The sequence below is a fragment of the Lepidochelys kempii genome, chromosome 21 (genome assembly GCF_965140285.1).
Source record: "Lepidochelys kempii isolate rLepKem1 chromosome 21, rLepKem1.hap1, whole genome shotgun sequence".
In the NCBI taxonomy this organism is placed as follows: Eukaryota; Metazoa; Chordata; order Testudines; family Cheloniidae; genus Lepidochelys; species Lepidochelys kempii.
In genome coordinates this window covers 18,603,020-18,616,262 of record NC_136400.1, presented here as the reverse complement: position 1 = coordinate 18,616,262, position 13,243 = coordinate 18,603,020, and the positions used below count along the sequence as shown (strand labels likewise).

The 13,243-nt window shown below is 46.1% G+C and overlaps 1 protein-coding gene across 6 annotated transcripts in view; it reads right to left on the bottom strand.

Annotated features, from left to right (window-relative positions):
- IPO9 (importin 9) overlaps nucleotides 1-13,243 on the bottom strand; it is a 204,363-nt gene that overhangs the window by 37,069 nt on the left and 154,051 nt on the right. For 3 of the 6 annotated variants that reach the window (XM_073320212.2, XM_073320214.2, XM_073320213.2), the window contains exons 20-21: nucleotides 12,702-12,835; nucleotides 7,319-7,438 (exon numbers count right to left, since the gene is read on the bottom strand). In XM_073320212.2, the coding sequence (XP_073176313.1) occupies nucleotides 7,319-7,438; nucleotides 12,702-12,835 (254 nt within the window). Of the gene's footprint in view, nucleotides 1-3,217; nucleotides 3,860-7,318; nucleotides 7,439-12,701; nucleotides 12,836-13,243 lie in introns of those variants that run through there. The other 3 variants (XM_073320211.2, XM_073320210.2, XM_073320215.2) reach the window with 3 other exon arrangements.

Sequence of the window (13,243 nt, the reverse complement as noted above, 5' to 3'; positions counted from 1 at the left end):
TAGGACTGTGTGCTATCCAATGCAAAGTTTGTCACGCCGGGTGTCTTCAGAAGGCTCAGGATGCACAGAGCATTGTTGCAAAGAGTCCTCTGGCACCTTATAGACTAACAGATGTATTGGAGCATAAGCTTTCCCACTTTGTCGGATGCATGTTGTTACAGTAATGTTACAGGTTGTAATTTCATGTATATCGTTATGAGGCTGAAAATGTGTCCTCATGGCTTAAAACAAGCAAAACCCTCCAGGAGCAGAGGCCCAGGCATTTTGATTTTATTTCATTTGACCAAATCTGACTTCTTGTGCTTTGACTTATAATCACTTAAAATCTATCTTTTGTAGTTAATAAATCTGTTTATTCAACCTGAGGCAGTACGTTTGGTTTGAAGCATGTCAGAGACTCCCCTTGGGATAACAAGCCTGGTACATATCAATTTCTTTGTTAAATTGACAAAGTCATATAAGCGTGCAGCTTCCAGCGGGCATAACTGGAAACTGCAAGATGGAGGTCCCTAGGGTTGTGATACTGGCTAGTGTCATTCGGTTGCACAACCCAAGCAGCAGCTGGCTAAAAGTACTCACTCATATAGCTGAGGTCAGCTTTACATGCTAGAGGCTGTGCGTGAACAGCCCAGGAGTGGGGGTTCTCACAGCAGAGCAGAGTAAGTGTATGTCTACACTACGGAATAAGGTCGAATTTATAGAAGTCGTTTTTTTAGAAATCGGTTTTATATATTCGAGTGTGTGTCCCCCCACAGAAAATGCTCTAAGGGCATTAAGTGCATTAACTCGGCGGAGTGCTTCCACAGTACCGAGGCTAGAGTCGACTTCCGGAGCGCTGCACTGTGGATAGCTATCCCACAGTTCCTGCAGTCTCCGCTGCCCATTGGAATTCTGTGTTGAGATCTCAATGCCTGATGGGGGCTAAAACATTGTCGCGGGTGGTTCTGGGTACATATCATCAGGCCCCCCTTCCCTCCCTCCCTCTGTGAAAGCAAGGGCAGACAATCGTTTCGCGCCTTTTTTCCTGAGTTACCTGTGCAGACGCCATACCACGGGAAGCATGGAGCCCGCTCAGGTAACCGTCACCGTATGTCTCCTGGGTGCTGGCAGACGTGGTACGGCATTGCTACACAGTAGCAGCAACCCATTGCCTTCTGGCAGCAGACAGTGCAGTACGACTGGTAGCCGTCCTCGTCGTGTCCGAGGTGCTCCTGGCCACGTCGGCTGGGAGCGCCTGGGCAGACATGGGCACAGGGACTAAATTTGGAGTGACTTGACCAGGTCATTCTCTTTAGTCCTGCAGTCAGTCCTATTGAACCGTCTTATGGTGAGCAGGCAGGCGATACGGATTGCTAGCAGTTGTACTGTACCATCTTCTGCCGAGCAGCCATGAGATGTGGATGGCATGCAGTCCCTCTGCACCGTCTGCTGCCAGCCAAAGATGTAAAAGATAGATGGAGTGGATCAAAACAAGAAATAGACCAGATTTGTTTTGTACTCATTTGCCTCCTCCCCTGTCTAGGGGACTCATTCCTCTAGGTCACACTGCAGTCACTCACAGAGAAGGTGCAGCGAGGTAAATCTAGCCATGTATCAATCAGAGGCCAGGCTAACCTTCTTGTTCCAATAAGGACAATAACTTAGGTGCACCATTTCTTATTGGAACCGTCCGTGAAGTCCTGCCTGAAATACTCCTTGATGTAAAGCCACCCCCTTTGTTGATTTTAGCTCCCTGAAGCCAACCCTGTAAGCCGTGTCGTCAGTCGCCCCGCCCTCCGTCAGAACAACGGCAGACAATCGTTCCGTGCCTTTTTTCTGTGCGGACGCCATACCAAGGCAAGCATGGAGGCCGCTCAGCTCACTTTGGCAATTAGGAGCACATTAAACACCACACACATTATCCAGCAGTATATGCAGCACCAGAACCTGGCAAAGCGATACCGGGTGAGGAGGCGACGTCAGCACGGTCACGTGAGTGATCAGGACATGGACACAGATTTCTCTGAAAGCATGGGCCCTGCCAATGCATGCATCATGGTGCTAATGGGGCAGGTTCATGCTGTGGAACGCCGATTCTGGGCTCGGGAAACAAGCACAGACTGGTGGGACCGCATAGTGTTGCGGGTCTGGGACGATTCCCAGTGGCTGCGAAACTTTCGCATGCGTAAGGGCACTTTCATGGAACTTTGTGACTTGCTTTCCCCTGCCCTGAGGTGCATGAATACCAAGATGAGAGCAGCCCTCACAGTTGAGAAGCGAGTGGCAATAGCCCTGTGGAAGCTTGCAACGCCAGACAGCTACCCGTCAGTTGGAAATCAATTTGGAGTGGGCAAATCTACTGTTGGGGCTGCTGTGAGGCAAGTAGCCCACGCAATCAAAGATCTGCTGATATCAAGGGTAGTGACCCTGGGAAATGTGCAGGTCATAGTGGATGGCTTTGCTGCAATGGGATTCCCTAACTGTGGTGGGGCCATAGAGGGAACCCATATCCCTATCTTGGCACCGGAGCACCAAGCCGCCGAGTACATAAACCGCAAGGGGTACTTTTCAATAGTGCTGCAAGCTCTGGTGGATCACAAGGGACGTTTCATCAACATCAACATGGGATAGCCGGGAAAGGTACATGACGCTCGCATCTTCAGGAACTCTGGTCTGTTTCAAAAGCTGCACGAAGGGACTTTATTCCCAGACCAGAAAATAACTGTTGGGGATGTTGAAATGCCTATATGTATCCTTGGGGACCCAGCCTACCCCTTAATGCCATGGCTCATGAAGCCGTACACAGGCAGCCTGGACAGTAGTCAGGAGCTGTTCAACTACAGGCTGAGCAAGTGCAGAATGGTGGTAGAATGTGCATTTGGACCTTTAAAGGTGTGCTGGCGCAGTTTACTGACTCACTTAGACCTCAGCGAAACCAATATTCCCACAATATCTGTGAGAGTAAGGGGGAGACGTTTATGGCGGGGTGGGAGGTTGAGGCAAATCGCCTGGCTGCTGGTTACGTGCAGCCAGACACCAGGGCGGTTAGAAGAGCACAGGAGGGCGCGGTACGCATCAGAGAAGCTTTGAAAACCAGTTTCATGACTGGCCAGGCTACGGTGTGAAAGTTCTGTTTGTTTCTCCTTGATGAAACCCCCCGCCCCTTGGTTCACTCTACTTCCCTGTAAGCTAACCACCCTCCCCTCCTCCCTTCGATCACCGCTTGCAGAGGCAATAAAGTCATTGTTGCTTCACATTCATGCATTCTTTATTCATTCATCACACAAATAGGGGGATGACTACCAAGGTAGCCCAGGAGGGGTGGTGGAGGAGGGAAGGAAAATGCCACACAGCACTTTAAAAGTTTACAACTTTAAAATTCATTGAATGCCAGCCTTCTTTTTTTTGGGCAATCCTCTGTGGCGGAGTGGCTGGTTGGCCGGTGGCCCCCCCCACCGCGTTCTTGGGCATCTGGGTGTGGAGGTTATGGAACTTGGGGAAGAGGGCGGTTGATTACACAGGGGCTGTAGTGGCAGTCTGTGCTCCAGCTGCCTTTGCTGCAGCTCAACCATACACTGGAGCATACTGGTTTGGTCCTCCAGCAGCCTCAGCATTGAATCCTGCCTCCTCTCATCACGCTGCCGCCACATTTGAGCTTCAGCCCTCTCTTCAGCCCGCCACTTACTCTCTTCAGCCCGCCACCTCTCCTCCCGGTCATTTTGTGCTTTCCTGCACTCTGACATTATTTGCCTCCACGCATCCGTCTGTGCTCTGTCAGTGTGGGAGGACAGCATGAGCTCGGAGAACATTTCATCTCGAGTGCGTTTTTTTTTCTTTCTAAGCTTCACTAGCCTCTGGGAAGGAGAAGATCCTGTGATCACTGAAACACATGCAGTTGGAGGAGAAAAAAAGGGACAGCGGTATTTAAAAAGACATTTTATAAAACAGTGGCTACACTCTTTCAGGGTAAACCTTGCTGTTAACATTACATACATAGCACATGTGCTTTCGTTACAAGGTCGCATTTTGCCTCCCCCCTCAACACTCCCCCCTCCCTGTGGCTAACAGCGGGGAACATTTCTGTTTAGCCACAGGCAAACAGCCCAGCAGGAACGGGCTCCTCTGAGTGTCCCCTGAAGAAAAGCACTCTATTTCAACAAGGTGACCATGAATTATATCTCACTCTCCTGAGGATAACACAGAGAGATAAAGAAGGATAACACAGAGAGGTCCCTTCTCCGCCTGCTGGGTCCAGGAGGCAGCCTTGGGTGGGTTCGGGGGGTACTGGCTCCAGGTCCAGGGTGAGAAACAGTTCCTGGCTGTCGGGAAAACCGGTTTCTCCGCTTGCTTGCTGTGAGCTATCTGCAACCTCATCATCATCATCTTCTTCATCCCCAAAACCTGCTTCTGTATTGCCTCCATCTCCATTGAAGGAGTCAAACAACACGGCAGGGGTAGTGGTGGCTGAACCCCCTAAAATGGCATGCAACTCATCATAGAAGCGGCATGTTTGGGGCTCTGACCCGGAGCAGCCGTTCGCCTCTCTGGTTTTCTGGTAGGCTTGCCTCAGCTCCTTCAGTTTCACGCGGCACTGCTTCGGGTCCCTGTTATGGCCTCTGTCCTTCATGCCCTGGGAGATTTTGACAAAGGTTTTGGCATTTCGAAAACTGGAACGGAGTTCTGATAGCACGGATTCCTCTCCCCATACAGCGATCAGATCCCATACCTCCCGTTCGGTCCATGCTGGAACTCTTTTGCGATTCTGGGACTCCATCATGGTCACCTCTGCTGATGAGCTATGCATGGTCACCTGCAGCTTGCCACGCTGGCCAAACAGGAAATGAGATTCAAAAGTTCGCGGTTCTTCTCCTGTCTACCTGGCCAGTGCAACTGAGTTGAGAGTGCTGTCCAGAGCGGTCACAATGGAGCACTCTGGGATAGCTCCCGGAGGCCAATACCGTCGAATTGTGTCCACAGTACCCCAAATTCGAGCCGGCAAGGCCGATTTAAGCGCTAATCCACTGGTCAGGGGTGGAGTAAGGAAATCGATTTTAAGAGCCCTTTAAGTCGAATATAGGGCTTCATCGTGTGGACGGCTGCAGGTTTACATCGATTTAATGCTGCTAAATTCGACCTAAAGTCCTAGTGTAGACCAGGGCTAAGGCTAGCTCCCAGAGTCAATGATTGGCATGACCTAGCAGATCTCAGGTCCAGATAACACCAGGGGAACATCAGACACCCCCACCCGCACCCCCTCCAAACTCCTTTTTGGGTCAAGACCCCTAGAATTACAATACTGTGAAATTTCACCTTTAAATAGCTGAAATCATTAAATTTATGATTTTTAAATCCTATGACCGTGAAATTGACCAAAACAGACCATGAATTTGGTACGGCCCTAATTATAAATATAAACTCCTGCCAGAAAGTCAGACCAGTGTCAGGATAGAGAGTTTAACACCCAACAAAGACAAGGGTTACAACAGAAGTGCTAATGGACTATTACCCCCAAGAAGGGGGGGTTATAATCAAGAGACAGCATTGTACTGTCTATAGTCAGAGCACTGGACTGCATGAAACTGGCCAAGGGGCAGGTACAATGAAATGGTGCCAAACCAGGGTGGAGACAGACTTGTTCACAAACAATCAGGAAAGCAGAATTCCTCAGGATGCCCAGCAGTGAGGAGGCAGCGACTCCCACTGGCAGCAGCACTCTCGTGTCTCTGCAGCCCAGGGAGGGAGGAAGCCGCAGGGTGGCTAGCTGCTAGTTGAGCTCCTCCTCTCCCCACCCCTATAGCTGCTGCGTCTCCTTCCCTGCTGCTGGAGTCCCACCACTACTTGCTTTGCAGACTGCCCATGCAGGTGAGTGGCGGCAGAGGACTCCAGCAGCCAGGAAGGAGAAGCAGCAGCTGTAGGGGTGGGGAGAGGAGCAGCTCAGCCAGTAGCCAGCCGCTCTGTTGCTTCCTCCCTCCCCAGGTTGCAGGGACACACAGATTATGAGGGGGGCGTACCCTTGCTGGTCTCCCCCTTGTCTTGCTCGCTTGTCTCCCCCTGGTCCCTAGGCATTCCCAGTTAGGTTGGCCCCTAGAATTAGTGTCTTCAAATCTGAGGTGCAATCCTCTGAATTAAGGAAACGTGAGAATGCCTCTTTTCCTGTTTCTTTCTAGGTTGGTCCTGTTCAGGAGTCCTCCTTCCTGTTCTACTTGTACTTTCCTTGGTATGAGGAGCAGCAGACAGAAGCAGAAACACAGGACTGGAATACCACCCATCAGGAGCATTCAGCACCCATTTGGTACCTTGGTCTTATGTGCTGGCACCCAGGGAAAAGGGTCAGAACCAGTGTCTTAATGCCATTCTAAGATGGATTCTCACGGTCCAGGCACTGACACCAAGGGTTCTTTGGAAACCAACATTGGGGAAGCCCCAAGTCACCTGTTTTGGTGCCAATGGCCATGCACACTTTTCCATAATGGCCTGTGTCAATTAACTCCCACTCTGAGACAGATTAGAGCTGAACATGGTTTTGGGAACCAGTATCTGGTCCAAAGGTTCCCCGCACTCCAGGGGATCAGACTTAGGGGCAGGAAATGGGCCAGTAACAGACTTTAATGCCAGAAGGGACCTCTTAGGATAATCTAATCTGAACTCCTAAATAACACAGGCCAGAGAAATTCATATGGTCATTTCTGCATCCAGCAAATACCTTCTGGCTGAGCAAGAGCTCAATAATTTTGGGTGACCCATGCAAATTTGGCCACCTCACTACTCACCCCCTTTTCCAGATCTTTATTAAAAACGAGTCTCAGCACAGAACCTTGAGGCCTGCTGCTGTTCACCTTGTGCCATGATGAGAGCTGACCATGTATTAGATCAACCACAATACTTTGCGCCTCGCCCTATAACTACTTAGTTTCTTTAGCAATCTTGTAAGATGGACCTTGTCAATGGGCTTTTTGAAAGTTTAGATTATGTCAAAGCGGTTCCTCCTTTATCCCCTACTTTGACACATTTAAAGAATTCTAACTGAGTAGTGCAGCAGAACTTTCTTTTGGAGAAACTGTGCGGGTTAGATCTTATTCTGTAATCTTCCAGATCAGTTATTCTATTTTCAAAGATCATTTTGACCAGTTTACCAGGAACATGTGTGAAGCTGGCTGATCTGTAATTTAACGAATCACTCTAGAGCTCTTTTTCAATATAGGTACAATATTTACTACCTTCCAATTCTCTAGTATAGTATAGTAGCTGTTTTTAATGAGATTGCATATTTTTGCTAGCAGCTCAGCTGCTCCATTCATTCTTCATCATCTGAAAGGAAAAAGCCACCCCTGTTTGGTACCTTGATTCCAGTCTGCAGCTGTCTGGCGTGACGCATTTGCTTCCATTGCGTTAGAAAGTTCATTTATTATTAATTTTAAGATTTTTACTAACAACGGAATGTTTGTCCAGCGTTCAGGATCTGTAAGACCAGAGGAAGGAATACATAAATAACCTTGCCTTTTAACAAACTAAATAAGAATCTTCAAAGCAAGTAAAACAATCTTGTTTCAATACAGGCTGGAAAGGTTCACTGAACAGAACTACACTTTTATATGAAAACGTTCTTCTCAGAGAGCTGCATTTAACTACCACAATCAAGCAGATATTCTGGCACCATTGAACATATATATAAACAAGACAAGTGTCAAATCCCCTGAACTAAGCAAACACTGAGGTGTAATTGTACATTATGTGAGTTAAGCAAGGACAATCTGAAACTTCAACTAGTCAATTAGCAACCACACTGAGACTTTAAGGGTCCAAGACAAAACTAAAGATGATCATTGTTCATTAAATGACTGACAGGCGAAAGATTGACGCAGTAGGTTAAAGCTATTAGCCTTTCCAACTTCACTTTTTTCTTTCCCTGTGGGTATTACTGGTGGCAAACAGTTCTCATGTTGCTCATATGTTCACTCTTTTATATAATCTCAGGTTGTGAACTCAAAAGACATATCAAACGGTCCTTGAAACAGGTTTCTTAAAGGCCACAAGAACTGTGTTCAACATTTATTTTAAAGTGTAAATATTGCCTTGGTGGGAACTATGGCCTAGAAGCCAGGTTATGGAATACAGAGCCTTCCAGATCTAAATTACTAGTTCAAATCCAGTCCAGGTCAAATCACCAAAGTAATGAATTATTTGTATTGCAGTAATGCTTAGGGGCCCCAATCATGGATCAGGGCACCTGTGCAATAGGGACTGTACAGACACAACGAAAGCAGTAACTACAGTAACTCCACGCTTAACGTTGTAGTTATGTTCCTGAAAAATGCTACTTTAAGTAAAACAATGTTAAGCGAATCCAATTTCCCCATAAGAATTAATGTAAATGGGGGGGGTTAGGTTCGGGGACATTTTTTTTTTTTTGCCAAAGACTATATTTTTTATATATACATATACACACACACACACACACACACACACACATATATACACACACAGTATAAGTTTTACACAAACAATTTAATACTGTACACAGCAATGATGATGATTGTGAAGCTTGGTTGAGGTGGTGAAGTCAGAGGTTGGAAGAGGGTGGGATTCTTCCCAGGGAATGCCTTGCTGCTAAATGATGAACTAGCACTCAGCTGAGCTCTCTAGGGTTAAACACGTTGTTAATGTAACCTCATACTCTACAAGGCAGCACGAATGGAGGGAGTGGAGACAGCATGGCAGAGACACACCGTGTGAGTGTGAGACATGTATTGCCCCTTTAAGTACGCGGTCCCCACTCTAAGTACACTGCCTTTTTAAGTAGATCAACAAGTTGAGACAGCAGCTGCTGCAAGCTCCCTCAGTTCTGAGCCCTGTCATTTCCCCCCCCCCAATCCCCGCTCTGTGGAAATGGGGTAAAGGAAGCGGGGGGACACGAAAAGGGGGACAACCTGACATTACCTCCCATTCCCCCCCACCCTCCTGCACAGCAAGCAGGAGGCTCCCAGGAGCAGCTCCAAGGCAGTGGGGGGAGGGACAGCTGAACTGTCCAGCAACTGATAGCCTGTTGGGCAGCTGCCGCACAGGGAACTTAGGGGAACAGGAAGCTGATGGGGGGGGGGGGCTGCTGGCCCACCCTGGTTCCAAGCCCCCACCAGCTCCAATGGGCTGCTCTTCCTGCAAGCAGTGGACAAAGCAGGCAGCTGCCAAACTACGTTATAAGGGAGCATTGCACAACTTTAAACGAGTATGTTCTCTAATTGATCAGCAACGTAACAACGAAACAACATTAACTGGGACGACTTTGAGTAAGGAGTTACTGTATTCCAAAAGCTTAACAATCTAAAGGGTGGAGCTAGGCTGTTCTCAGTGGTGGCAGATGGCAGAACAAGGAGCAATGGTCTAAAGTTGCAGTGGGGGAGGTCTAGGTTGGATAATAGGAAACACTATTTCACTAGGAGGGTGGTGAAGCACTGGAATGGGTTACCTATGGAGGTGGTGGAATTGCCTTCCTTAGAGGTTTTTAAGGCCTGGCTCGACAAAGCCCTGGCTGGGATGATTTAGTTGGGGTTGGTCCTGCTTTGAGTGGGGATTGGACTAGATGACCTCCTGAGGTCCCTTCCAACCCTGATATTCCATGATTCTAAAGCTTAAAACAAGCTTACTATTGGAATTGCATTGCATTGGAGTAGTATCCATATTACTATTGGAAGACTGTTTGACAGTCTATGTAGAATGTCCTACAAGTCCCCTCTTCACAAATAAGGACAAAAACAATATCCTACTTCTAAATGCAGTACATAAAGTCAGGGCTGAGCTGCGCTGGCAGGGCAGTGTGTAAGAAGCTTGCACTGCAGCTGCCCGTACAATACCTACAATACAATACAAGAGGACTTCAGTCCTCTTTCACCAATATTAAAATGTTTATTTGTCATCACAATTACTGACTAAATTTTATTAAGCTAAGATTTTCTAAAGAGACTAGTGATTTTGGGAACCCGACTTGACACACCTCAAGGGGACAAGCAGTCAGAATTTCTGAACATCGGACTCCTATAATACATCTCCAGTGGGGCAGCCACAAACTGAGGCACCCAAAGTCACTAGACGCTTTTGAAAATTCTTGTTTTGTTTCCGAAGTTGATGAAGCACCTGGAGGACAAAATCTTGTATCAACCAAATCTGAATTTCAACTCCATTATCTGCCTAACACCAGTAAAAAGTGTAAGGGCAAATACTGAAGAGTTGTAACTAATGATGGAACAAATGCATCTCAGTTCTCCATCTGTAAAATGGAGATAAAGGGTAGGGCAGTGGAAGTAATATTATATTCTCTATTTACATTGTAAGCTATTTGAAGCAGGTGCTGACTCTTCCTATGTGTTTGCACAACTGGGCTCCAATCTCAGTTGGGGTCTCAGGTGCTACTGGTAATATAAATGTGTAGCCTATTGCTTCATCTGAATGCTCTTCAGGACATTAGTTTCAAATTAATAAACCTCTTAAATACAACAAACTGAGCAGGACCAAAGTTACATCAAAATTTAACAATTGTGCACATTCAATTCTTACATGCCCACCTCCCTCTTCATGGTTATGCAACATTGATGCATGAAACAAAAACACTGAAGGCAAAAAAAAAAAAGATAGAGGAAGAACCCAAAATACTTACTAATTCTGTATCAGGCCCAAAAAATAAAAAAAACTGGGAAAAAGTTTAAGTAATAAGCATATTTTCAAGAGTTCTGTTTGATTATTAGATCATTCAAAAAAAGGGAGTTCTATTTGTATTAAATATTGGAATAAAGTTCAAGTTTCTGATTTGGATTGTAAAGTGAATAAAACTGAAAGCTTCAAAGAATAACGAGTCAGGATCTCACTTAGAGAACAGGGTCTAATGAACATTTGTCACAGTAACTTAGACACAGCAATGCTGAGAAATTGCTTTAGCTTGGCAGTCTAGAACGATGCTAAGGATCAGCGTTTGGATCCCAAACCCAATCTTCAATTTAGGGACTGAATCCTACTATTACTAAAAACCAATTAGGGTTTTGCTACTGACTTCCATGGGAGCAGGAGCTGGCATCATCACATCATTCAAATGAGTACCCGGCCAACACATAGCACAGCACAGTCACCCTGGAGCGGTAACCCTTAGTCACTAAAACACAGGGGCAGAAACTCTACAAAAATCAACGTTACTTTACCAAACAAACGTTCAAAAAATTCCTTTCCGTTCCTGTAGCTGAAGCCAGCACTATTCTCATCTCAATCCAATGCTACTTATTTATTATGCACCGATGTTGATGCCGGTTGCCCAATGTCTCAATCAGAGTTATACTGTGGGGCTAGCAAAGTGACTAGCAGACAGAGGGGGAGTGCCACAAGAACTTTCTAAAAGTACCTTTGAGTGAGGGGAGAAGGTACAATAAAACTAGTACACTTGGAGTTAAATATTAAGTTTTAGTGCCCCAGATGAGACAACTCAGCGTGACAGCCCTAGTGAGACTGAATAAATGTATGTTACATAGAGATGGTAAACTACTATCTCAACTCCTCTCTAAGAAACCAAGATCTTGTGAAACAAAGAAGTGGTGGCAGTTATTCTCTGTGATGAAGTGTTTATGCAGACAATGTTCCTGTAGCTTTTTTCGGTGAGGAGACAGCAAGTGTGTTGCAACTGCTGCTTACATCCTGTATTCCCCAGTGCAGCTCCACATGTTACTTTCTAAGATCTCAATCCTGTCACCTGTGAGCAGATCCTTGGGCCCAAAACAATAAGGTGCAGGATTGACATCTTTGATAGAGAGCTCTGTAGGGCAGGGAACATTTTGTCATGGGTGTGTAATGCCTCCCTCAACTGAGGGGCCACTAGGGGTCACTAGGGCCTACCACAATACAATTACTATGACAGATCTCTGCAAAGGAAACACACCAAAAAGCCTAGATTAGTGGTTCTTAGCCCGCAGGGCCAAATTAGCACACAGCTGCAGCCCATGTGACATCCGCAGGGCCACAGAGGTAGTACATATATTGTGTGGATGCAGCCCACATAACACAACACAGAGAGCTTCGTATGCAGCCCACACTGTTAAATAGTCTAGGCCGGTGGCTTCCCAACCTATCAGGAGAAACACTTATTTTAAATTAAATGTAATGCTGATTAAGGATGCTGGGTTTAATGCACTAGAGACTGAAGTCCTTCAGGGAGAGCATGACCATAGTGCAAGTTTCTACTAAGCTGCCCCCCAATCCCATGAGCCATGCCCCTGGTGTAAAGTATACTCTATCACCTAGTGGTGGTAACTTCAGACTCATTGGGCAAGTCAGTCCTTCATTTCCTCTACTGTGATTACCAATATTGTCCACTGAAAGCTCATTTCACAGAGTTAAATACCAAGCATCCCGATGGTATCAATTTTAGGTCCTTCAGCTAGGAATGAATTTGATCTACTGACATAGCAGTTGAAGGGCTCCACACCTCATGAGCCTTCTAATTTCCCCTAATCTTAAATTAGAAATGTAAGAGCAATGCTCCCAAACCCAAACAAGAATTTGGTAAGCAATTAATAGGTATATTAATCTTGCTAACTTTGGGAAAGTTCCAATAAAAAAAAGTCTTTTCTGTAATAGCAACATACCCAACAAAACCGCAGGAGACCTAGAAAATCTTTTAGAGGCTTTCCAAGTGTACCACGAGGTAATATTTATAGACCCAACCCTGTTAGAGCAATCTGATTACTTACTTTTGGCTGATTTGGATCGTGTGCGTATTCCCTCATCCATATTGAATATTTCTTCACCCTTCACCCTAATGTCCTGCAGGCGCTTGTCATCACTGTTGATACCATACTGGAGAAGTTTACACAATGCTACAGAGCTGAGGAGGAAAAGTGTAGAGCATGAGTTTCCCTCTGTCCTATACATAATCCAAAATTCATGAACCAAATATAACTTTATTCAGTTTACAGGCTTTATCTCAAAGTTCAGTTCACTATAGTTGTATATGAACTCAAAAATGAAAAAATATTCCACGTCCACCCGCTTATTCAGCTCGCGAAAAAGGCTGAAGTTCCAGCTGCAGATATTCAAGGACATGAGCCCCTCCTTCTTGGCTTCTTCCCCTGCTTCATCCATCACAAAGGACTCACATTACCCCTGCTTTGCCCCAATTCCAAGAGGCAAGCCCCTCTCTTAAAAATCACGGCAGACCAAAAACTTGGTCAAGGTGGTATGATGAAGATGCCTCTCAGGCAGAAATTTAGGGGTAAAAACATTGTTTAAGGTT